This window comes from Aricia agestis, chromosome 6 (genome assembly GCF_905147365.1).
Source record: "Aricia agestis chromosome 6, ilAriAges1.1, whole genome shotgun sequence".
NCBI classification, from domain to species: domain Eukaryota; kingdom Metazoa; phylum Arthropoda; class Insecta; order Lepidoptera; family Lycaenidae; genus Aricia; species Aricia agestis.
In genome coordinates this window covers 19,154,616-19,180,668 of record NC_056411.1, presented here as the reverse complement: position 1 = coordinate 19,180,668, position 26,053 = coordinate 19,154,616, and the positions used below count along the sequence as shown (strand labels likewise).

General features: G+C 39.6%; 1 protein-coding gene across 2 annotated transcripts in view; it reads left to right on the top strand.

The window, feature by feature from the left end:
- Positions 1–25,275, top strand: part of LOC121728337 (cholesterol transporter ABCA5-like) — a 49,999-nt gene extending 24,724 nt beyond the window's left edge. The window contains exons 2-36 of one of the 2 annotated variants that reach the window (XM_042116496.1): positions 9,823–9,976; positions 10,448–10,627; positions 11,147–11,319; positions 11,747–11,987; positions 12,388–12,614; positions 12,758–12,836; positions 12,930–13,037; positions 13,257–13,400; positions 13,566–13,716; positions 14,006–14,138; positions 14,311–14,541; positions 14,902–15,016; positions 15,093–15,242; positions 15,468–15,635; positions 15,897–15,972; positions 16,251–16,427; positions 16,738–16,910; positions 17,085–17,183; positions 17,476–17,629; positions 17,712–18,063; positions 18,151–18,337; positions 18,474–18,590; positions 18,672–18,891; positions 18,978–19,065; positions 19,341–19,509; positions 19,849–20,001; positions 20,284–20,490; positions 20,677–20,837; positions 21,738–21,945; positions 22,208–22,299; positions 22,415–22,505; positions 22,685–22,766; positions 22,907–23,033; positions 23,352–23,515; positions 23,714–25,275. In XM_042116496.1, coding sequence (XP_041972430.1) covers positions 9,823–9,976; positions 10,448–10,627; positions 11,147–11,319; positions 11,747–11,987; positions 12,388–12,614; positions 12,758–12,836; positions 12,930–13,037; positions 13,257–13,400; positions 13,566–13,716; positions 14,006–14,138; positions 14,311–14,541; positions 14,902–15,016; positions 15,093–15,242; positions 15,468–15,635; positions 15,897–15,972; positions 16,251–16,427; positions 16,738–16,910; positions 17,085–17,183; positions 17,476–17,629; positions 17,712–18,063; positions 18,151–18,337; positions 18,474–18,590; positions 18,672–18,891; positions 18,978–19,065; positions 19,341–19,509; positions 19,849–20,001; positions 20,284–20,490; positions 20,677–20,837; positions 21,738–21,945; positions 22,208–22,299; positions 22,415–22,505; positions 22,685–22,766; positions 22,907–23,033; positions 23,352–23,515; positions 23,714–23,826 — 5,464 coding nt within the window. In that variant the 3' untranslated portion in view covers positions 23,827–25,275. The remainder of the gene's footprint in view (positions 1–9,822; positions 9,977–10,447; positions 10,628–11,146; positions 11,320–11,746; positions 11,988–12,387; positions 12,615–12,757; positions 12,837–12,929; positions 13,038–13,256; positions 13,401–13,565; positions 13,717–14,005; positions 14,139–14,310; positions 14,542–14,901; positions 15,017–15,092; positions 15,243–15,467; positions 15,636–15,896; positions 15,973–16,250; positions 16,428–16,737; positions 16,911–17,084; positions 17,184–17,475; positions 17,630–17,711; positions 18,064–18,150; positions 18,338–18,473; positions 18,591–18,671; positions 18,892–18,977; positions 19,066–19,340; positions 19,510–19,848; positions 20,002–20,283; positions 20,491–20,676; positions 20,838–21,737; positions 21,946–22,207; positions 22,300–22,414; positions 22,506–22,684; positions 22,767–22,906; positions 23,034–23,351; positions 23,516–23,713) is intronic. The other variant, XM_042116497.1, reaches the window with a different exon arrangement.
- Positions 25,276–26,053: the final 778 nt, after the last annotated feature.

The following is a 26,053-nucleotide window of genomic DNA, read 5'->3' as shown; positions in this document are numbered from 1 at the left end:
CCGGCCTTTTAAGAGGGAATAGGGTAATAGGGGAGGGTAAAGAAGGGAAGGGAAGGGAAGGGAATAGAGAATAGGGTAGGGGTTTGGGCCTCCGGTTCACGCCGGTTTTCTGTGAGAACGTGGTATTTCTCCGGTCGAGCCGGCCCATTCGTGCCAAAGCATGGCTCTCCCACGTACAAATACATATACACTTTAAAAAAATATTAAAAAAACGCCATCTATTAACGCCCAGGAAAAATAACAACGCATCGCTATTTATTCTCCAAAAATGTCATCTAGTTGACGCACAGGAATACAATCAACGCCCTCTGCCCCTACCATGCAGATAATAATAAAAAAGTGTCGAGGTCAAATATCGTTCTGTCTAGCCCCCTTTACGCCGAACGCACGATAAGGAACTTCTTTCCAACAAAGGGAATAATGAAAACAATGATTAAATATAATTATGTTGCTTATCGACTTACGAGCACATAAAACTATAACAATCATAACATAACGATATGTGCCTTCATGGAAAATGCTATTAAGATATGAAATAAAAACCGGCCAAGTGCGTGTCGGGCCACGCGCAATATAGGGTTCCGCTAGTTTTTGATAATTTTTGTATGGTCAATAAATGTACCTACATTTATAACGTGTTTTACACTACTAACAACATCATCTCAGTTACGTTCAAAAGAATTTAATCGAAAACTAAAAAGTTATAGGTACCTAGAGGGAGGGGGGGGGGGCACTGAACTCTTAACCATTTTGTCGGCATCATTAATATGTGCATTCATGCCTTATTACAGATTTGTAGGTTCTATAGTCTCTGAGAGGAGGCCTTTATCCGAAGAGGAGCCATGCCAATAAACTGAAAAATAAAAAGGATAATAGGGGTAATGTGTCTTAATAAAAATATTGTTTTTTTTAGTTTTTTGTATAAGTATAAAACATATTTTATTTAAGTTAAAAAGTGTGTAAAGCATGGAAAAACGGCTTTATTATTATTATTATAGTCTCTGAGAAAAACCGCGGACAGACAGACGGACAGACAGACGGACGGACAGACCGAAACTATGAGGGTTCCTTGTTGACTACGGAACCCTAAAAATAACAATAATGAGCTATGATAATTACCTAGTAACTGGGTATTACTAAATTCCAAAGTACATTTTAACTAGGCTACGAATGTTATGGTTACAAGCCTGGAGGCCTACAATGTAACCATTTTGAGAATCGAACGAACGAATTGGAATGCCGCGTCCTATCTAAGGGTTGATTCAGACCACAACGTGACGCGTAGATGCATTTCTAAATTAAGTAGGCCTTATGAAGCGTAGGTTTTGATAGCATACTTTTTTGGAAGAGGGAAAATACATAAGGCCTCCAACCCCCGGGGGAGGGTAGCAGGGGTATGACTCCCTCTGGCTCGGTACGCTCGAGGTTTAGCGACTAAAGTCCACGTCCTTCTTTATGCCATGGGACCTGGGCAAGGAAAACTGCATACCGAAGGAATGTTACACCTGAAATCTAACTTGCATCACGTTAAAAGTACTTAAATATAACATTTTTCACCATGTTAGCTTCTTCGATAACATACTTAATGGTCACTTATAATTTATGCCTTCTCAATTATCATTCGCCAAGTCACTCCACAAAATAAAAATCCCCCAAATATTTTTTGGCATAAAACTTGGCGATTTCATCGGAATCGGTCAGCCGGCGAATTCCTGTCGATATTGTATCAGATGAGACGTGAAGCACCGTGGCAGGCGGCCAGGGAATTTGATGACGATTTACGCTTGGAAAAATTGCCGATTCTAGAGAAAGTCGCGGTGTACTACATAACTTTACTACTAGATAATTAGCCTGCAACGCCGTTGCGCCAAAATTCGTTGGCCACGAGAGCCGTACATTTTACCGGAATAAAGAGTATCATGTCATTTCCTTATGTCCTTTCAAAGTATCTCCATACCCAGCAAAATCGGTACAGCGGTTTGGGCGTGAAGAGGTAACAGACAGACAGACACACTTTCGCATATAATTTTAGTATGGATATTAGTGCAAGCTGACACGATTCCGCGACCGGCGGTGTAAATTGAGTCCTACAGTACATAGTGGCAGGTAAGACCCTTAAACAACTGCAAAGTGCAAGATGTTTAGAAGCATTTTATCGGCGTGAAAAGACATGAATGAAAAAGATTTTAGTAATCTCTTTGCTAGTAGCTAGGCTAGGCTCTCCTAAATCTCCACTTTTTTGGGAAAAGACACAGCGTCCAGGACCCGGGTGTCCCGAATAGCTGTGAAGCCAGCCAAAAGTATTATACAAACAAGGAAAGTGCTAGTTCCACTATTTTAATGACTTTAATATGAAGTTTCCAGATTTATAAAATCGCGTATAATTCTCGTAGTTTCTACGTGCGTGATAAGTGACATCTACGTCCTACGTCGTCTTGATCATTAGCCAACAAACGTGCGTAGACATCCCATAGCAGGTGCCCCGTCACGTTGCTAATGTGTACGTCACATGTATCGGGGGTTCAGCGAATGCCGAATGCCCTCGATAGAACCGGGCACCTACAGATTGAATCTTATTCGGAGTTAAAGCTTACTAGTTACTACCTTCGACCATTGTGGTTTTCAGAATCCATTGAACCTACAATCATTTTTCCGTACGTGTGAGTTCCAACTTCCAAGGGAACGGGTTACGGGACTGATAAGCAGACAGATAGGTCCCACGTGAAAAAAAACCGGCCAATATAGGGTTCCGTAGTCAATGAATGCACATTTATAACGTGTTTTACACTACTAACAACATCATCTCAGTTACGTTCAATGGAATTTGAACGAAAAGTTCCTTTTATATATCGATTATTAAATTTACTCAAAAACTTATGAAGTCTTTAGTAGCTGTGATAGTTTTCCTTTTAAATTCATCATATTTCCTACTCCCATTAATTTTTTCACATTTCCAGAAGCAACCGTTTAGCTGGTCGAAGGGGGGGACACTGGACTCTAACAATTTTTTCCACTTTAAAACTTCATATTTCACAAATGGATCCCTAAATCGGAAAATGATCTATGAATACTCATTACATTTTTAAAAAACTTATTTAACGACAGCCCACACGGTCGGGTGGACGCGAAAGAAAATTATCATCATGTGTAGGGGAGGTACCATAAAAAATATATTTTTAAGAATTTATATACTTACCATTCATGCCGAATTAAAGCTTTGCAGGATTTATATTCTCTGAGCAAAACCGTGGACGGACAGATCGAAACTATAAGAGTTCCTTGTTGACGGAACCTATAATTTTGACTAATCCTGAGTAGGGTTGCTGAGGATTCCTCTTCCGCTTCCTCATAATGAGGAAGTTCCGCAATATTTTGGGTTTCTCAACCGCTACCGCATCCTCATAAATAAAAATTAAAAAATCCTCTTCCGCTATCGCTTCCTCAAAATTTAAGAGGAATTTATGAGGAATTTCACTGCACATGCGCGTCGCGAATCCAATCACGGCAACGCACACGCCAGAGCCAGAGAATTGTATCATTCACTCATCTTTCTTTTTGTGTGCGTTGTTGTGTATGTTTAGCTTGGGAAAATTAAGGAATTCAGACCGAATAATTCGTGTAGTTTTGAAAGTTGGTACAGTTGTTCCTAAAGGTGTCTGAACCACAACCAAAGCAAATGTGAACCTGAATTGAAACGTTTAAAAATAACGCGATTGCCCTGCAGATGAATATACTAAAAGTCTCCGAGGGTGGGACAAGAGCCGGCGCGCGGTGGAATCAGGGGACTACGTTACGCCGATTTGCTGTATCTGTCTCTAGGTACAGTTAATCGAGGTAACGTATTCCCGTGATTCTTCCTTCAAAGTTGATCCTATCTAAATTTATTCTTTTTAAATATCTTCAGGAAGAATGAGTCTATACCACTACGTTTTTATTTTATCGTAAACATCTTTCAAATTTATTTTATGGTCGATCGATTGGCGGGGTACGGGGCATTATGTTTTATTTATTAGTAAATTTAGAAAAAATCTAACGTAGCTTTAACAGATCATAGTACTTACTGTATAAAAATCATTTGTCTAAACGCATTGTCCAGGGAGTAAATTGGGGAATACGTTTGTATGGAAAAACAGTGCGAGCGTACCCTATACCTTGAATTATCTACATTACTATAAATTACGTACAGTTTGGACGTAATTTATAGTAATGTAGATAATTAAGGTAGAAGTCACTAAAGAGATATTTTAAATAATTTTCGAGTCACAAGCTAAAACCTTGAAAAAGAGACCTTTCCCCCCCTTCCCCACCGCCGGCTCTTGTCCCACCCTCGGGGACTTTTAGTATATTCATCTGGACACCTTTAGGAACAACTGTACCAACTTTCAAAACTAGACGAATTATTCGGTCTGATCGTCGATTTTGAAACTAATTTTCTTAGACTAGTTACTGAACTCCACCTTAATTGTGGGACGGATTTTGATGATTCTTTAGTGTGTATGTTTTGAGAATGATTTAGATTCATAGTTTGGTCCACTGGAAAATGCCCTTTTAATTAATTTTTGTGTAATGTACCTATGTACCTAGTTATGTACAGACAGGACAAAGACTTTTGGGTTGAGTCCGCTAGTATTTATAATTTCCTATCATCCACTTCCTCATCCGCTTCCTCTTCCGCTTCCTCATCCGCATCCTCTTCCTCAAAAAATATCCTCTTCCTCATCCACATCCTCTAAATTTGCGCGTGAAAATTCCTCTTCCTCCTCCTCTTCCTCATAATCACTTCCTCAACAACCCTAATCCTGAGAGCTAGAATATTAAGGGGGTATCGCAAAATTAGTCATGCAAATTAGTTCTTAGCTGATCAAATTGTGCGACAGCCGTATTAATGGAATTTCCTGCACAGGACAGCAGCTATTTCTAATAGAATTGGTTGCACGGAAGTTTTATTACATAAAGACTTGCGTATGCTTCTACGTACTTCCTACGTCAGAGCCATAAAGTTAATATACCTAGCGGAATAGAGAAACAAAGGCCTGAGCAAGAGAGATGTCACTATCAGTAACACTGCGTGGTAAAAAGAGACGTGTGAAACATGACAGCAGCACTCTTTTTTGACGTCCAGTCGGCACGTGCCGCACGTTGACAATTTAATCTCATAGAATTCATGTTCAATCATGCTTGTGTAAGTGTATACGGACACATATTTTTCACACAGACGAAAACCAATTTCGGTTTCGTTTGACATCTCGAGATTGTTGCTCTATTCCGCTAGGTATATTAGCTTTGTGGTCAGAGCAGCTACTCATTTTTGCGATCGATCGAGTAGGTATTAGATAATAATAAGAAAAAAATACTTGGCCATTATAAAGCGCAATGTTTGGTCGCTAAAGAGGTCCACGAGAGAGTACCAGACTCGAATGGTGCACTCAAAAATTTACTTTAAGTAATGAAGATTTTAAGCTTTACTTTTTTTTTTGTCAAACTCTTGTTGAAATGAAAGTTAATTAATCATCAAATCTCTCTGAGTGCGGTCGTAAGACTACGCTTTGCACTTTAAAATATTAATTAACTTCTGCGAAATCCTTCTTAAAATTATTAAGTCTGCAACTAGTCTATCTATATCTATATCTATATATCTATTATATCTCTATTATATCTATATTATATATAAAACTCAAAGGTGACTGACTGACATGGTGATCTATCAACGCACAGCCCAAACCACTGGACCGATCGGGCTGAAATTTGGCATGCAGGTAGATGATATGACGTAGGCATCCGCTAAGAAAATATTTTGATCAATTCCACCACCAAGGGGTTAAAATAGGGGATGAAAGTTTGTATATAATAATACTTCTTAACGCGAGCGAAGCCGCGGGCAAAAGCTCGTGATGTTATAATCCATACCATCCCATCATGATTTGCATTAACATGACAGGTAGTGTGACGCGCACGCACTCTGCGAGATTATCATCACAATAGACAGAACAGACCAGTAGGCCGACTTCAAACAAATTGCCGAATTGACACGTGGCACCGCTGCAAGCATGGTATGAACGGCTGAACATGATATAAATCATATAATATGACATACTACATCCAAATTCTCGAGTCACAGTGTTTGTGCGCGAACTCCTCTAAAACAGCTCAACCGATTTTAATGAAATTTTGGATGTATATTCGTTAGGCCTGAGAATAGGTTTTTATCTACTATTTATATTGATTCTGGAAATAATTTATACTGTGTCAAAACATTGTTTTGCCAGGCCAGCTAGTCAAAAGCAGAGTAGACAGAATTATAGAGTATATGCCGACTTAGAACTGATGTTGAAATTTTTAAATTTGACGTATTATGACGAAAATCGGTTGTTAAATTGTTACCTACGAATTTAAAACTATGACATATTCGCTGGACGTGTGCCTCTTTTGTTTGTGTTTTGGCACATGCGATTAAAATTGTCAGAATCCAATTTTGAAAATCTTTATTTTAAATATTTAAAAATAAATTATATCAGCCAGCGCGAGGCACATTCCGTTCATGGTCCTAGTGAAACCCGACGAATTTGACAGATATTGAAACCTGTCCGTTTCTTTGCAGTCGAACTACTGGTAGTTATGTCTATTGTGTCAAAATTATAAATTTTGAAAGTCGGCCTACTGGTTCGTTCTGTATATTGTGTTATCACAGTATGGCGGCCATGACACCCGTCAACATTGGCAGCCCGACATCATCAGCACGTGGACTTAATTAGTCACATAATTAATCCATATACTAATACTATAAATGCGGAAGTGTGTATGTCGAGCTGAGGACAAGGCTGCTACTGCTGCAGGCAGACAAACTTTAACTATGTGTAACAAAATTAGTTCTAATACTTGGACGCTGTTAAGAATTTCTATATCATCCTACAAAAAATTGCGTATTGAGATATGAATGCAGTCATGTTCTTTGGACTACTTAGAACAAGACTGTATTCATCATTCAACTATTTCAACATTTTTTTTGTGGGTTGATACTTGATACACAAATGCTTAACAGCGGCCATTTAAGGGTGTGTGTGTGTATGTGTCTCTAAGGCCTAACATTGAGTTTACTGTGAAAGTAGAAGCGCTTAAAGGGTAAGTATTTTTTTGTGATTTGTATGGGCAAGCGCCCCAGCATCATGAAAACTGCCCATACAAAAGTTTAAGAAAATATACTTTTCCAGCGCTGCTACTTTCACGGTGAACTCTATACAGGGGTCTTATACGTATCCTAAAGTATTATCTCTAAGATTTGTTACACCCTGCTAAATCAGGGGCTCGATACTCAAGCGTTGAATCTCAATTTCTATCGCTATCTTACTCGAATGCGTATTTGCTTCCTTCGAAGCTTGAGAATCGTTCTCAGGTTGCATAACTTTGTCACGAATCATGATGTCAAATTCATTTAACGCTAGTAATGGATGTAAGGGGTGTTTAGTGTTATATTTCACACCATCGCAAAAGTGGACTAACATTAGTAAATCAACTAAATGTTGAGTGTTGACCTAGATTGCATGTATAGGGGAATCCCCTCAAATCACCAATGAAAAGGGAATTTCCGCATTAATAGATTTCTTATTTAAAATTCAAAAATATGTTTTATTGATATAATTTACGTACAAATTGACCTAGATATTGGAGCAGATGATCGCGAATGGTGTTAAGTATCTACGTATTTCAAAATAAACTTAGTAGCACCTCCATCGTGGGTATCGCAGACGCAATAGATTTTCAATTGTTATGCGGCAGCTGGCTAATGGTTGATGGTTTAATGAAGCTAATATACAAAATAGATGTTTCTAATTAGAACCATAAATTAGGCGGCCAGTCGCTGCGGCCAGCCCGCGCACTTTGCGGCCAACATTGCGGCCACGTCTGCGACCACAGTCAGTCGGATTCACTTCGTGCTCCAAAATGGACGTTGAAGAAAAAATAATTGTTGCGCTAGTTTGTTCATTATTACAAAAGATAATGAAAAAAAGGACCAAAAAATTTTGGATTCATCCATTGTTACGGGAGAGGCTTACGAAAGGAATATCATATCACACATACTTACCAGACGTTCTGCAATATGAAGATACTTTTTAACTATATGAGAATGTCTAAAAAACCCCATATTACCATTATATTACTGAATACTGGATACAAAAAACGTGTGGCCGCGGCAACCAGTGCGCGCACATTGAGTATTTTCATACAACTTCCCGTATCTCGTTGGCCGCGGCGGCCAAGTGGCCGCGTGTGTGTCGCGATGTTTTTCGTTAGTCGTGCGGCCAGAGCGTGGCCGCTGGCCGCTGGTCGCGTAATGCGCGCACCTACATATATCATAGAAGAATTAGTTGGCCGCAGCGACCTGGCCGCGCGACCTGACCGCCTAATGCGCCTAATTACGGTCAACAGAGCGGCGTTAGAATCTAATATTTCTATGTGTACATAATATTTATCTATTGTCCTAGAAATTGATTCATAGGTGGACCTAACGCAAACGCTACCAATATAATGGTGATCCGCTATTTAACTATATGAATCATATGACGCCTCCGTGCTCCAGTGGTTTAGAGAGTGCCTATCGACTCGGTCGTGGGTTCGATTCCCGTGTTGGAAATATATTATTTTCAAGTTTGGTTAGGACGATGCAGGCTGATCACCTGATTGTCTGACAAGTAAGATGATCGATGCGTCGGATGGGCATGTAAAAGGTCGGTCCTGCGCCTGATCTCTCGCCAGTCGTATCGGTCTTCCGTTCCACTGGGTTATGGAAGTATAGGAATAGAGAGTGCTCTTGTGTACTGTGCACACACTTTGGCAGTATAAAAATACTCCTGCGTAACTGGCATGGTTTCAATGAAACCGGTCACCGTCACCGAAACCGGTGTGGGAGTTATTATTATATGAATCAATCTCTCTAATAGCAATCAGCATAATTTGACGCTTTATTGGCAATACCATATTGTCACCACCAATGACCATCTTACTTTCACAGAGTTCACAAAACTAAAACCTAACTTGACACCTAACTAAATTCTAATAAACGATGATATAAAACTTCGCTTATGTAACTTCTGCCCTTCGCATTAAAGTCAAAAGGGTTCCGTAGGGCTCCGGACATAATTAGGGCCAGCCCCCTCGGCGCCGGCCACCTGCCCGGTCACGTGGCTACTTCCGGTCTCTACTCCCTACTCCCTACGCAATCTACACCCTTAAACTTAATAACTTGCCTCTAACTATGTGTCGATGACCTTTTTGTTTACATTTTCAATACCAAATGGATAATTGATATAGTATGATCAATCAATATATGAACTAGAAAGTAAGTACCAATTCTTAAACGAAAGTTACAGGGTGATAACCAGATTGTCTGGTAAGAAAGATGATCCTTGGACCATGTATCGGATAAGCATGTGAAACTTCGATAAGCTCCTGATCTCTCCCACTCAGAAACTGGGCTATAACTTATGAGGGTGAAAAAAAAACTTTAAAAATCGCAATAAGTAAAGTTATTCTCATCCATTTTTGAGCTTTGGGGGGTCAAAAGTACCTCGAAATGGTTTCTGTCATACTATACACACGGGCGCTGCCTACCAATTCTAGTCTAGATAAGTGATAACTATAATCTTCACCTAGTGCTTATGGAGTGGCGACTGGCGGCCCTAGGGGGTGGCGAACAGGGCAATCGCCCGGGGTATTTTTTCGTAAGACAAAAGGCCTCGCAAAGACCTACCGCCCAAGGCCTTGCTAAAACCCTCCACCCGGGGCCTCGCAATGTCACTGTGCTTATGTATTTGTATATTGTTGCAGAAAATGCTCGAAGGAGCCGGACTGCGTGGCGATCGGCAGCCGGCTCCGCGGCCCCATGGGCACGCGGCCGCCCGCCGCCTTCTGGCCGCAGCTGTGGGCCACGGTGCACCGCAACCTGCTCCTCAAGAAGCGGGACACCCGGAAGACCCTTGCCGTGAGTTTTTTTATCTAAAAAGAAAGTTGATGTGATTGACGCCATTTAGTTTAAATTTTGATAGGTAGCGATCAGAATGGACGTAACAATGCATAAATGTAGTTGAATTAGGGTACGGCCATAAAGTTAATATACCTAGCGGAATAGAGAAACAAAGGCCTGAGCAAGCGAGATGTTACTATCAGTACACACAAGTTTATGGTACACACAGACGTAAATCAATGGGTACACGGCACTGGCCTTCAAGAACAACTTAAAGTTGTTTGAAGAAAAGAAAATTTATATTGGAGGGTTGAAGTGCAACCTAAAAAAATAACTTCAAAGCAAAAAGGCAAATTGACCAATTGCTATTTGTCCCTTTAATTGAGCTCAATTATATTACAATCTTGTCATTTCCAAAGATCGATGTTAAGACCTATTTAGTTTGTACAAAGCAGCTACGTACTAATGACATTTCCATTTCTCTTCCAGGAAGTATTAGTTCCTCTGTACTCCCTTGGGGTGCTGATATTCCTGAAGATGCTGGTACCGAATCCCAACTTCCCGGAGGTGAAGACGCCTGGCCGCCTGCTGCGGATCCATCATGACGCCATCTCGGAGAACCACTCGGTTGCGGTGGTTGCCGACTGGGGGAACGCTAATGGGACTCCGGTATGCATATTAAAAAAGTACACAAATTGAACCAAAAATAAAACTTCCTTGTTTGGAAGTCGGTTGAAAAAGTAACAACTCTTCTGGCTTTATGGAAACATGCCAGAGCCATCTGACGCACAAGAATAAAAAAACCCGCGCTTTGCTGTCATTGGCTAGAATGTTTTTAAATTTTTGAATGCGGTTGATTTTTTTTAACTAGTATTTCGCAAGTATTCAATAATTGTTAACTAGCTTATATTTTAACGAGCTTTTGACCGCGGCTTCGCTCGCGTTAAGAAGTATTATTACATACAAACTCTCATCCCCTATTTTAACTCCTTGGAGGTGGAATTGATCAAAATCCTTTCTTAGCGGATGCCTACGTTATAACATCTACCTGCATGCCTCATTTCAGCCCGATCCGTCCAGTGGTTTGGGCTGTGCGTTGATAGATCACTATGTCAATCAGTCAGTCACCTTTGAATTTTATATATATAGATTAAAACCAAATTTTAACAAAAAATATGTTTATTCCAGGGTTTCCTAGAAGACATCAACGTGATGCTGCTGGAGTCGAACCAGCATCCCATCCAGTGGATCCGCTTCAACAACACCACGGAGCTGAACGACGCCTACCACAACGACGCCAAGCACTTCCCCCTCGCTGTCATATTCCACACCGACCCCGCCTCTTATGGAGAACCACTTAGGTAGGGAAATTATCCATATTAATATTATTGAATGTCTATCTGTAGCTCTTAAGTCCTCACACTGACCGGTAAGGGACCGAAGAGGAAGTAAATGTGATTTGGAGATAATATTTTGGGTACATGTTGGGAGACTGGCAAGACCTATAAGGATGGTTTTAAAATGTACGCTTCGCAACATATAAATTTTCGCGCGTTATTGCGGGCGACATCTATCATAATAAAGGTAAAATAAAAATAAAGTCAATTTTTATATGACAACTGACAATACTTGCTGCGTCTACGCACCTTACGAGACTCTAGATGACCCGTGCCCAATTCGTTGAGCAAGATCATTACTTCTCTATCTATATGTATAAAGTGTTAGAACCACCTATGGGTCAATTATATTCCATTTTACACAATTAACTATTCATTCTTATAATTCCAGGTACACAATCCGCACGAACCCCTCCCGAGACGGAGGCACCCCCTCCACCCGCGCACTCCACACCTCCCCCGCCAAATGCCGAGAGAGAGACACCTCCAAGGACTGGTCCACCGACTGGTCGAGAGGGGGCCAGCTGATACCCCTCTCGGAGATGCACAGGGAGGACGTGTGCCCGGTCCTCCAGTACTACTACACCGGCTTCCTGGCTCTGCAGACGCTGATTGATTATGTGAAGATAAAGGTGGGTATTGTGTAATCCAAGGGATGGTCTACCGATAAATTTGATGACGAGGTGTGCAAACTGGCAACAATAACGTAAAGGATGCTTAAACTATGAGAACGGTGGTTTCCGTTAAAAGAAACAAGTAATGACAAAACAGATGGTATGGCATCCCAATTAAGAAAAGAAATTATTTGTATACGCAATTATTTAGTAGCGGGTTGTTGCTTGCAAAATACTTAAAGCTGAAGTCTGAACTGTAAATCATTTGCCAAAATATCTCATCTTTCATTTCGTAAATACGATAAACGATAATTTTACAACGGCGATCAATTTTAAACCACTGGCAATATTAAGCTTAAGTCTGCAAAGTAACGAACCAGTTTATCCTATATTTTTTATTGGCAACCATAACTTTCAGATGGACACCGGTACAGGCTTCACGCCACCCCGCGTCGACCTCCGTCAGTTCCCGAAGCCACAACACACCGGGGACTGGCTGGTGATCTTCCGGGTGATCATGCCCATGTATATGGTGATGACCCTTTCCCAGTTCATCACCTATCTGCTGATGTTCGTGGTGGGGGAGAAAGAGAAGAAGATCCGGGAGGGCATGAGGATTATGGGATTGAAAGATTCTGTGTACTGGTAAGCATTGAAAAAGCGTTGAACCAATACAAAATGTTTTTGCTGTTGAATTATGGACTAAATTGTGATCGTTAAAAGATAATAAAAATTAAAAATAATAAAATATATTTACTTCATCAAAATGTGTTTTGGTGTCATTTCAGGGGATCGTGGTTTTTGATATACGCCGTATTTGTTACAATATTATCTATTGTGAGCACTGTACTGCTGTTTACGTTAAAGGTAAGTTACAAAAAATTCCGTTACCTTGGTTATGTCTCAAAATTATAGGAAAATAGGAATTAACTAATACGTAATTACTTTTCTTTTTTTCAGGTTTTTCAGCATTCTTCCTACATTCTCATATTCCTGTTAATGTTGCTGTTTGGTTTCACAATCATAACCTTCGCGTTTATGCTTACGCCGTTCTTTGATAAAGCCAGAGTAAGTAACATCTACTATTTTCGATATTGATGACGAATGTCCAGCAAGCCCTTGTATCGTTGTTAATTTTAAAACAATAGTCTCTTTATCAAAAGCTAATACGAATTTACATTAAAGTTTTGTTTGATTTTTTATTTCATTAACCAAATCCATTATTTCAACATCATCCTCAATATCATCTTAATCATCGTTTGAATTACAAACTGTACTACATTTCAGACCGCTGGAATCCTGGGCAGCTTCGCGGTGAACCTGATGAGCGGGCTGTACTTCATCCAGGTGTTCGTCTCCAATGCCGACTCCCTTGCCTTCTGGTTCGTGTCCCTCATCAGCTCCAGCTGCTACGCACTTGCTATGGACAAGGTTAGTATCAGCATAAATACTACTACCTTTAGCTCCTACATCTATAACAGTAAAAGTAAAATATATTATACGACATTGATGCATTCCTTATGATTCACAATTTTTTAATTATGATTTACAAGGAGTTATGAATATGAGAGATTTCAGTAATATTTTGATTACCAGGCCCTTGTTCTGGACATGGCGGGACAAGGCGTGACGTGGGAGAACCTGTGGAGCGGGCCGGGGGTACCTTTTGGCGGTAGCCTCATCATGATGGCAGTTGACACCGTCCTGTACGGTCTGGCGGCGTACTGGCTTGACGCTGTTGTACCAAGTAAGAATCATTTATTTATTTTCTTAGCAATGAATTTAATTGATATCATAGCGGGTACGATCATTTTATGCTATATGGTATAAAACACGTCTACATACTATATTTTGGTTTTACTTACAATAATACAGTGCTCATCCTTTTGGTATCATTAAAAATTAACCATTTATTCTTTTACAAAACGTAGAGATATAAACTTCAAAAAAAAATCCTAGGAATCATATCGTGCTATTTATCGCTAAAAACGGTGATGAAGTGCCATCTCAAAAATGCTCATGTTTTCAATTTCCAGGTGAATATGGCATAAAACAGAAGCCCTGGTTCTGTCTGCTTCCGTCGTTCTGGATGGGGCGGCGGGGGGTCACAGCCGCGCGCCTGCCTCCCGCCTCGCCCGTACACAACAAGGACATTGAACCTGTGCCCAAGTGAGAACATATTTGCTACAATTAAAAGTAAACAGCATCCCACTTCTTTAAAGTTTCCTGATGCTAGAGACTGCAAACCCTCCTTAAACATATCTTAAGACCCTTTGGACCACATTTTAGACATCACCACTAACTTCAGACATTTTAATATCAAAGCAACCAAATTTTACAGGGAACTTCTAGACAAGGAAGCGATAAGGATCGTTGGTCTTCAGAAGAGTTTCCGTCACTGTCGGCGGCCCGAGGTCAAAGCTATCGACGGCATAGACCTCAGCATATACGAGGGTCAAATCACAGCAGTTCTGGGTCACAACGGAGCTGGGAAGTCCACGCTGTTCAATATTCTGACTGGTTTGACAGCGCCCACAGCTGGGACGGCGTATGTGTATGGGCTTGACGTCAGGTGAGAAATAGAAAATTCGTTTAGAATAAAACCAACATCTATTGGTGTTATTTCGGGAAAGTTAGTTCCCGAACCGGTGGTAGGCAACATGTAGTTCAACATTCTGAAAATATTTGATTCAAATTTATTCAGAAATAAAACAATTTTTATTTATTTATTCAGATTTTAAAACTTTGCATTTCTATGTGTGTATTTCATCGTCCATCGAACGCCTTTTAAATCTTCAAAGTTCTATTCTCTAGAGTCAAGTCTATTTGTTAAATTAATAATTGTGTATATAACTTCTTATATGCACAATTATTAATTTAACAAATTCAGTTTGATTTGAAAGATTCAGTATTACATTTTCTATTCTTACAGGGATCCCAACGATATGCATGAAATTCGTCAGATGATTGGGGTTTGCCCACAGCAAGATGTTTTGTTTGACCTTCTATCAGTCAAGGAACATTTACAATTTTTCGCAGCTGTTAAGGTAACAAACAAACAAACATAAATAGAAATTACTGGAAAGTTTTCGTAACAAATAACTCACATAATAATCTTTTTAGGGTATTCCAAGTAAAAGAATTCCCGATGAGGTACACAAAGCACTATCCGAAGTGGGACTTCTAGAACAGTCAGGACAATATTCAAAACATCTATCCGGGGGACAGAAGAGAAGATTGAGTATAGCCATCGCTTTCATCGGTGATCCCAAGGTATGAAACTACATTTCCATCTTAATTTTCTGGTTACTTTGAATCGGAGTACCCCAAGGCTCTATTCTAGGACCATTCTTTTATAAGTGTTATAATGGTAGGGATTGATGTCTTTTAAACTTGAATAGGTATCACGTGCAAACCAAAATTAATAATAATACTTATACGTAAAAATATATAATATTCAAATCTAACACCTTTAAGTTTTATATATTCGTCTTTCAGATCATAATACTGGACGAGCCAACAGCTGGTGTAGACCCGGTGTCCCGACGTGCAACATGGCGCGTGCTGCAGAGAGCCCGGCGCGGCAGGGTGCTGCTGCTGACTACGCATTTCATGGACGAGGCGGACATACTGGGGGATAGGAAGGCTGTGATTAGCAAGGGCAGGGTGAGCAAACTTGACAAAACTTATTTACGAATCAATATCATTGAAATATATTATATTGATTAAATAAATTATATTAATTCGTAAATCACACGCACAAAAATTATTTTGTATGCAGTTTGAATTGTCTTAACTATTTGGTGCAGTTTCGGACTATTTTTAACCGACTTCTCAATCCAATTTACTGTAAGTACTAAATTAACCCGTAATTGTTTCTAAAATTATAAAAAAATTAAAAATTCTTAATAAAATTCGCGTTTTCAGGTTCGGTGTGCGGGAACGTCCCTGTTTCTCAAAAACAAATTTGGAATCGGATACCATTTAACATTAGTGTTAGACGGTAAGTTTTTATCTTATTTTCTAATATTTACATTTTAGTATTATTTTACTTTTATGAGGTGGTTGTATATTTATCAGTACAATTTAAAACATAATTAGGAAATATTGAGACGTATTCTTTTTTCTAATCAAAGCCTGGTTAAGTTTTCGTCTTAACAAGGATTTCGACTCTCATTAATAACTATTACATGTTCTTAATGATGTTGCTCAGATGTTATGTGTCATACAATTTGCATAGAAAAACAAACAATAATATTTAAAATACTTATCACGACCCAGGCGTGTGCCGCGAGCACCAGATCACGCGTCTGGTGCGTGGCCACGTGGCGCGCGCGGAGAAGGCGCGACGGCACGGACGGGAACTCTCCTATATCCTGCCGCATTACGCCGTGCACCTGTTCCCGCCGCTCTTCCACGCCATCGAGAATGAGATACAGCACCGGACTAATCGGCTAGGTGAGCTCATAGACATTTCAGGGGTTTCCAGTTTTGGACCGGTTTAACCGACTAGTTGAAACTCTTTGCCTAGAGCCATTTCCAACTTTGCCCAGAGGCAATATCGGTTTGTATGATAATTTAAAATTTAATTTTGGTAAAAAATAAACTTTACCAAAAGTTTCAAAAAGATGTAAAAAGTCATTATAAACTCCAATCAACTTCTCAAAAAATACTTAATAAATCCTAGACCTTCAATGGAGAAATTGACATTTAGACATTTATGCAAAAAAGTAACAAGTATTACAATTTCGTAACATTGTTGTGACAGGTATAACAAGCTATGGAGTATCAATGACCACACTAGAAGAAGTGTTCCTGAGTCTAGAAGGAGAGAATGCTGAAGAAACAGAAGCAGTAGAAGGAGTATCTTCGGTAAAACTAGTGAGAGCGAGAGCGCTGTCCAGGAGTTTGTCATTACAAAGCAAGACGTTAAGCTATCAGGTACGGAAATTTTTATAATACCTAATGAACTGTAGATAAAGATAACATTTTTCGTAACATAAAACATAACCTACACAATTTCATAATTGAAAATTAGAAAAGACCTTTACATAAAAACTTTCAATTCTTTAATGACCCATGCATAATATTCTATTAACTACCCAAAATTTTCAGGAACTTAACGATAAGGAACAGCAAAAGACCACATCCCTTCCAACCCCCCCAGCGTCACATGCGTTACATTCCACTACACACGGCGTTGAACATGTAAAGGTAACAGGATAGTCAATTGTAAATATATTATTAAAGATATACGTATAATTAAACAACATTGATGCTAGTGCAAAAGTTAGACTTTAAATGCTAAAAATTACTGGTCCCGGTAAGGCACCATTGACTGGTCTGGTATTAGAAGAGCTACTGATTCACGAAATAAGTAAAACAAGAAGATTTTATAACATACAGTTTTGACTGCCTAGAAATTATTATAAATCGTGGAAAAAGCTAATGTAGCAGACATAAAATATACTTAAAAATTTAATGTTATTTATCTTTCCCAAAAAAGGTAACCCCCGAGCCAGCTGTGTCTGACGTCCTGGGAGAGATAGTAAAGACGAAACAGTCGTGTTGGAGGACATTCTGTGCGCTGGTGTACATCAGAACTGTGCGCATGATCAGAGATCCTTACAAGTTATACGTTATGATCTTCATGCCTATAAGTAAGTTGGTTGTTTTAGACTATTAATCTTTAAAATGTTTGTACAAAGTATTATTTTAAAATATTTCTATTTACTTTTTCAGTATCCTGTGCCATCGGCTTGTATGTGAAGTCGCGGCAAATTGTATTTTTCCGTATGCAGCCATTGAATTTAAGTCCTACTGCGTATGCCAATATGACTCCGATTGCCTTGTTCAGCGAAGAGAGCAGTATGAAAGACGTCCCAGACTTTAAAGACTCATTAGAATCGTTAGGAGTATCGTCGATACACTTTTTTGATGGAAATTTTTCTAGTCTCCTAGACATCGACAACTTTGGAGCGTTCAGTTTAAGAGATAGTGAAATATCCTATGGAAACATTATGGCCTATTATAATAGTACATATACACACAGCCTTCCTATAATTGTTAATTTACTGGACAATAGTATTTACAGGTGAGACGAAGCACATTACCAGAAGCTACAGTCTAAAGTTTAGGTCCTAGAATTTAACTTTTCAAAGCAACTCATAATGTATTTCAGGGTTCTAATGATGGCCTCAAATCAGCTGGAAAACTTTAGACCTATAGAAGTGCTAACCCACCCATTTCAACAGACAGAGCAGCAGGAGGAATTTAACTTGGGTAACGTGGTCTGTGCGATCTTCATGGGAATGATCTTCGCTCTGGTACCCGTTACGTTAGCTGTCGATATTGTTTATGACCGTGAGGTAAGAATAACATCCCATCCTTCCATATTGGTGCCTCTGTTAGACCTCCTTAATACACATGTTGAGGCCTGTCTTTATCTGTCGAGTCGCTCTTAAACTATTATCTTTCCATATATATATTTTTTTTATTTTTCAGATCAAAGCTAAAAATCAGCTGCGTGTAAACGGCCTATCTATGAGTATGTATTTCCTTACATACTTTACTATACTCATCTTTATTATGATCGTTACGAGCGCTGGAGTTCTTGTACTTGTAAGTATATTTTACTGTGACACTATCATCATAAATGTTTGTATGTTTGTCTACTTTTGTCAATTTATCTCTTCCTTTTAGGTCATCCTCAACGATATCCCCAGCTTGACCAACGGGTCAGCGATCACAATGCTCTCTGGTCTCTTGATCTTGTATAGTCCATCCGCCATTTTGTTCAACACCTGCCTCTCGTATATCTTCGACAAGATGGACTCTGCGCAAAGTATAATGCCTAATATTACAACATGGGTTGGCGTGATTCCATTCATTTTAGTTGCTGTTTTGGATACTTTTAAATGGGGTAAGTTCTTTTACTACTTGGATAAAGCTTTGTGTTTATTAATAATAGTAATTGATGGTAAATTCACAATTTTTTTTCTGTTTCAGGAAGCAACATAGCCTTCTACCTCCACTTAGTGTTCAGTTTCCTAGATGTTATGTATATACCTTATGCTATTATTTACTATGTTGATAGGTGAGTATTCACTTATTAATGTATAGCTGTTTAAAAAAAAGCTATGAAATCGTTAATTTTTGCTAGGCCTCACAAAAGTTTTCATCTGCCTTGAGCGCAAATCTCAAGCGTTGCACTTGTTTTGCGATAGTACGAAACTTTTTAACTGTCTGACTTCTCTGGTCTTACTATTGCCATCATTAGTGTCTTAGATACATGCTCTTCATGTTAATCTTTCACTTTGTATAATCTGATATCATTTATCCTTTGAATCTTACCACTAAACCCTTATACAGAGTATACGTAACCTGCAACCTGCGCGGGTTATGCACGGTGCCGTCTTTAAGCACCTACTTCACGGCGGAGGTGTGGGTGCTGATCGTCGCTATGGTGGTCCACGTGCCCGTCTGCGGCGCAGCCCTCCTCGCTGCCGACCGCCTCAAGTCTGGGGGACGGCTGTTTCCGGTGAGTCTTTTGGGAAATGGATCATAATAATAAACTGACGAATTGCTGGCCATGGATACTGCCAGCATGAAATGAGGTATATTAATAATTATTGTAAATTTTCCGGTCTTGCGCATTTTTAGTCCAGGTCTTATAAAAAGAGTAGAGCATTTGTGTTGTAAGCGTTTGCAAATAATGATTGGGCATGGACATGGGTTTCACAGTGATGAGTGACGTAACGGTCCCGAAAATTATTTTCCATCACAGATTTTAGAAGTAATTTTCCATCCATCTGAATTATTTCAAGATGACAAATCGTAGATTTCATTTGTAAAAGTAATAAACCATATTTTATTGCAGCGGAAGCGGAACGAAGTAGAGAAGGTGGATATGGAGGCAGATATAGGTGGGGACTTGGGAGAAGATGAGGATGTGAGAAGAGAGAGGAGGCGCGTCGCCTCCTTGCTGGCCGCGCCACCCACGGGGCAGCAGGCACCGGCGCTGCTTGTGCATGTAAATATAGCTTTTGTACCTAGTCAAAAAATAGTAACGTAGAAAGTAATAAGTTTGAATAACATTACAACATATCGTTATCGACAAAAGAGAAGTGCTTATAAGTTTGACGCGTCTGTGTGTTTGTAGCATCGTAGCATTCCTATATGTGGGCTGATTTTGATCCATTGTGATCGAGAGTGTAATTCTTAGCAATAGTTTATCATTATCAGCTAGTTCACTATATTATAATCTTAATATGTTATTTTACATGGATGCTAAATTACTTATCCATATCACCAGAATCTCCGCAAAGAGTACAAGATGCGGGGCGACGACGGCGGCAGCGGGTGCTGCGGCGGCGTCATACGGCAGCGTCGCGCGGCACTCGCGCGGCTGTCGCTTGCCGTCCATGGAGGAGAGGTATTCGGGCTGCTCGGCCATAACGGTGCCGGGAAAACCACCACCATGAAGATCATCACTGCCGAGGAGCGCCTCACGTGCGGGACTGTAAGTTTTGTTATTAATTTTGTTATGCTTCAAAATTGATAACTTTTTTATTTTGTTTGCACTCTCTCTTTTTCTCTCTTTATCCTTTAATTTCTGTATAATTTGTTTGAAAATCCTTTTCTCTACATATTCTTATATCATCTACAATAACATGTGGACTTATTAGACCTTCACATTCCCCTTCAGGTGATGCTCGGTGGTCAGAACATCGACGAGGCGCAGTCCAGCGCGTTCCAGATGCTGGGCTACTGCCCGCAGCACGACGCGCTGTGGAAGAACGTCACCATCCGCGAGCACATCGAGTGCTACGCCGCCATACGCGGGATCAGCAAGGCGGACACGCCCAGGTATAATGATGATGGATGATAATTATTTTGATGATTATAGTTATGGGAATGCTGTGGTGAGGTCTATGATATTCTATTATAAAAAAAAGGTAGATATCGCACTAGCGCGTACAGTCTGATACGGCGAAATGAAGGTAAGTCCCTTCTTTTGAATTAGTTGCATGTTGGCAGCGAGTGAGCGACGAGGTGTCACGTTAGAATATCATTGTGTCACGTTTTTGACTTAAAATGCCAAGCTGCGTTTTTAGGAAATGCAAAAATTATAGTTATAAGGTAAAAAAGGATGAAAAAGTTACGTACCACAAGTAAGTACATGAAAACATCTAGTAATTAATTTTTATTTGGATATTTTCCAACATTATCGACAAATAATATAATGCAAAAAATTTAACTAAAAAAGGATAGAAAATTCGGACGACAACTGCAGCGTGATAAGGACAGATAATCGTGTGACAAAATAATCGCGCATGCGTGCCGATGTGCAACTCAAAGTATAAAGCAATCCTTTTCTATATCATTCGTAACGTATCATCTGTCGCATTCATTGTTGTAATTTATAGATATACCAGAGAGGAGAGTCATAAAGGAACAAATTCTGAGGACCGCTTTGTATGAGCATACGCCATCTTTAATAAAACATCATTGGGTGAGGTGATGAAATGCATAAATATATGATAAGTTAATGGTATTGATGGAATTCTACAAAGAATGGCTTAATAGTTAAGACAAAGTTTGAAAATATGGCAGGATTTTAAGAATTTTGGAAGTTAAAATTCACATAATTTCCTAGTTGAGGTGTGTTAGAAAAACTATATATGACTCACTCTAACTCAACTCGCAGTAAGAAATTAGCGAAGATGATTGAAGAGACTTTGCACATTAAATGACCGTATTCCACAGGATAGTGGACGCGTACCTCAACGGCCTCCAGATAATGGAGCACGCGGGCAAGAACGCGGACTCGTGCTCGGGCGGCACGCGGCGCAAGCTGTCGTTCGCGCTGGCGATGGTGGGCAGCCCGCGCGTCGTGCTGCTGGACGAGCCCTCCACCGGCATGGACCCGCGAAGCAAGCGCTTCCTCTGGGACACCATCTTGGCGAGCTTCCAGGTATAGCCTACACAGGTTTTGGAGACCGTTGGCATTAACCAGGCCAATTATGAAGGGGATATTTTCTGCTGGAGCGTGTGCGTGCAAAGCAACATCTCTTTCATATCTTTTATAACTGAGTAGAAGGCTATCCAACACAATTGGTGAGAGATCAAGCGCAAAACCGACTTCTTGCATCTCCATTTGACTCATACACTTTTTGTCAGTCGATTTAAAACCTCAGCATCGTTTTGACTCAATCAAATTCTTCTGTTTGTTTTAGGGGCGAAAAGGTGCGATCCTCACAACACATTCCATGGAAGAGGCTGATGCTTTATGTTCTAGGGTCGGTATAATGGTCAAGGGAAGTTTAAGGTGAGTCAATATTAAATTATAAATAAGCTTTTGATAACTTCTTTGTAAAAAGATTATTTTATTTTCTTCATATTATATTTTTATGTTTAATTTACCTATTTTGAAATAATTTTAGATGTATTGGTTCGACGCAACATTTGAAAAATCTGTACGGTGCTGGTTATACGTTAGAAATGAAAATTGGGCAGAGCAATCAAAAGGCGACGGTATTTACAATTACATACTTATTTTCGTTTCCTTCAGCTATCCCTAAAAAAAGAGTAATGTTTTATCAACTTAATATTTAACTAGATCATTCTCTTCTCTTCGCTAAGCGTTTGATAACATTAACTTTCGTTATTACGAGTAATTCAGCGTGAGACTAAAATAAATGTCATAATTTCAGATGATAGAGTCAGACCTATCAATGACGTCTTCACCCTTGAGATCCCCTGACAACTCTCCCTCACTTGGAGAAGCCGATGAAGGTATTTATGATAAATCTGACTGACTTATTTAATAATCATAATCATTTATTTATTGCGAATTTAGGTTACACAGATGTTAATTAATTTCTATAATGTTAGTTAATTTCTATATGAATAAATGTGACTGACCTTGTTTCTAGCGGGTTCGGGTACGGGCTCAATAGAAGCGGAGGCAGAGGCGGAAGCGGAAGCGGAGGCTGTGGACGTAAGCATACATACGCCCCTAGTATCTACGCAGACGCTACCCAGGCAGCCGACGCATACACGGTAAACACCTTTCTCCGTCTAAACGTCTATGTAGCCCCGAATTTAATGAAGAAGCTCTAAAGTCTAAACAACTAGAGTGCGTAGGTGACAAACGGCTTAATTAGTGTCAATGAAAATAAAAAGTTCAGAATGTAACCTAAACATCCAACAACATTTCTAAACATCCATTCATCAACTCCAGGATTTGCTCCTTATCAGCAAGACTATCAAATTGTGTTATAATCTGGTGTAGTTTCAGATTTCGCTTACCATAATATCCTTTCAAAAATTCAGTCTGTAGTACAATACAAGTTTCATGGCATTATGTGACATTGACAGGACCGAGTCGAGCGGCGGCGCCGGAGCGGAGGCGGCGATAGCTCTGGTGGGCAAGCTGTTCCCGGCGGCCGTGCTGGAGGAGAGCTTCGCGGAGCGGCTCGTGTTCAGCGTGCCCCAGGCTGCCGTCTCCAGCTTAGCGAGGTGCTTCGAGGAGATAGAGAGAGGTGAGGGTCTAAAGGAATGGGTGACCCAAAATTTGTTGTGGCTTGTCTGGTGAAAAGGGATGGTAGAATAGTGCAAAGAGAAGCAAACTTATAATATAGAGCAAGAGGAGCAAAACTCGCACCTTTAATATATATTATACATCCTAAAAGTTTGTAAGGCGAACAGATTGACGACTGAAAATTAATGAATTGTTTCAGCTAAGGAAACTCTAAACATCGTGGAGTACAGCTTCAGCCAGACTACACTGGAGCAAGTGTTCCTCAAGTTCGCTCAGAGCGAAACCATCGACGCCGCGGACCAAGAACACTAGCACTCGGACGTTGGACAGTAAACTCCGCGCCAGCTCCGAGGAATCCAAGGCTCCATTGACTAACGCGAAATATCCCTCGCGACATTCCTTACAATAAGGGTTCCCGATATTTCAATTGCCACCAGGTGGAGATATAGTAGCCGTAGGGTCATTCGTGTTAAACGGCTGCCATAGATCTGTATTTGATACGACGATTGACACGAAAGACCCTACTGCTGCATTACTCCACTTGGTGGCAAATAAAATATCGAATATCCTCATTCCCCGGAGCTCGATTCGGGAGTATAATTTCTACACTGACGATAAGGTTCTCAATTAAATGATGGAAACATATTTAAACGCCTTTTAGATGCAATTTAATGTAAGCGTAAACATGTATGATGTAAAGATGGTATCGTTTAAACTAGTTATTAATTTATGACAGGGGCCTATAATGCTACCAAATTGTTAGACAATACAATAAAGAAAGATTCAGACTAATTATTTCGTAAAATACATTTTATTTACGTTTACATTAAATTGGATTTGAGGGTTCTGCGCAGTTGCATTAATCTATGTAATAGAGTTAAATAGAGAGTCCAGTTACGTTAGAACATCATGCATTCTCATTTACATAAAAAACGAGAAAGATAACGTCATGATATTTTACCAATAGTAAACTTTTAACCTAGACTAGTGCAAGTGGGCAAAAACATATTATATGTCAGTGTACGGATACCCAAGTCTTTGGCCACTGGGCTTAAGACGGTTAGGTTAGGTAAGGCGTCTGACTTCATTTGGCGACTGGCTAGATCCGGAGTGATTCCGAATTAGGATAGGAAATGCAACTTATCATTGTTTTATATTGTTAGTCAATTAAATATTTTAGTAAAAATATCGTTTATCGCGCCGCGAAACCGAAATTCCCGGGAGTACCGCAGGGATCGATTCTAGCGCCTGTTACTTTTATTTATTACAATTGTACTATTATTTATTACAAATATTTATTAAAAAACGAACTTCATACGTATCTCGTGACAACATAATCATGGCTCATAATATGTAATAAAATATTTAGTATTTATGTAAAATATTTAAGTAGGATGTAAATGGTAGTAGGAGAATGTGTGAATGTGGTCGCGGACATCGCCAGATGAGCTCAGATGCCAATTATGTGCTTTTGAAGTAAATTTGTAAAATAATGAATACGCTTGACAAATATAACAGTAGATCATTCGGTTGAGTTTACGGAGCTTTTTTATGACATTTCCTGTTGACTATAGATTTAGCTATGTGTTGTTGAAATAAGTCGCCGAAATTGGATCTTATTTTACGTACAGGGTTGTATCTTGATTTGCAAAGACATTAGACACTAGACAGGCCTAATTGTTCAATTCTCTTCTTAAATGAAAGACTGATTCTCATCGCCCCCCGCAGTGGAACCACGTAATTTGTATCGAAAAATTGACCTGAAATGGTCACTTTTGCCTAAAAACTTGTTCAATAATAATAATAATTAAACACTGCAAGCATGATAGACAGAAATTTCCATTCTGATTATGGACTATATGGTACACAATTAATAAAGTTTTTTGTCCTTCAAAACATAACAAATAGAGTTTATTTTCCCACAAATCATGGTCCGTAGCTTCATTGCGGGGGAAATTTACAAAAATTCAGCAGTGTAACAATAGTACTCATAGCTGGGCCCTTAGCCAACGTAGCTTCGCTTATTACGATGACGAAATTAGATAACAAAAATTTTATGAGCATAGATTTAGGGTCAATTTATACCTACTAGTGCAGAGTCGAAGCGCATCGAAGCGAATTATTAAAACTGAACATAACAAATTTTAAAGGCGCACGCTGGCCTCGCAGAAGTAATGTTATGCGTTACGTTCTGGAGTTAAGGTTGAATTTTCTGTGTTCAGTTTTTGGGAATTCGCTTCGCGTCGCTTAGACTCTACGCTATTATAAATTGACCCTGGAATGGTCTCGCTTCGCTTTGATGCCAGCGACAGGGCAATCATTAATCTAATAGTCGAATGAATAATGAGATTGATGGCAATGAAACAAAAATGGCGGCTTTCTTATTTAATAAGAAAGCCGCCATTATGTAAAGTACCAGTGTCTCTTCAATGCCAACTTTTGCAAATGGCCGAATCATGATTTCTTACTCTTGATTCTTGTAGATCTCGGGGCTTAGGCAAAGTGATTTTTCTTTATCTCTTCTTTTGAAAATCAAATT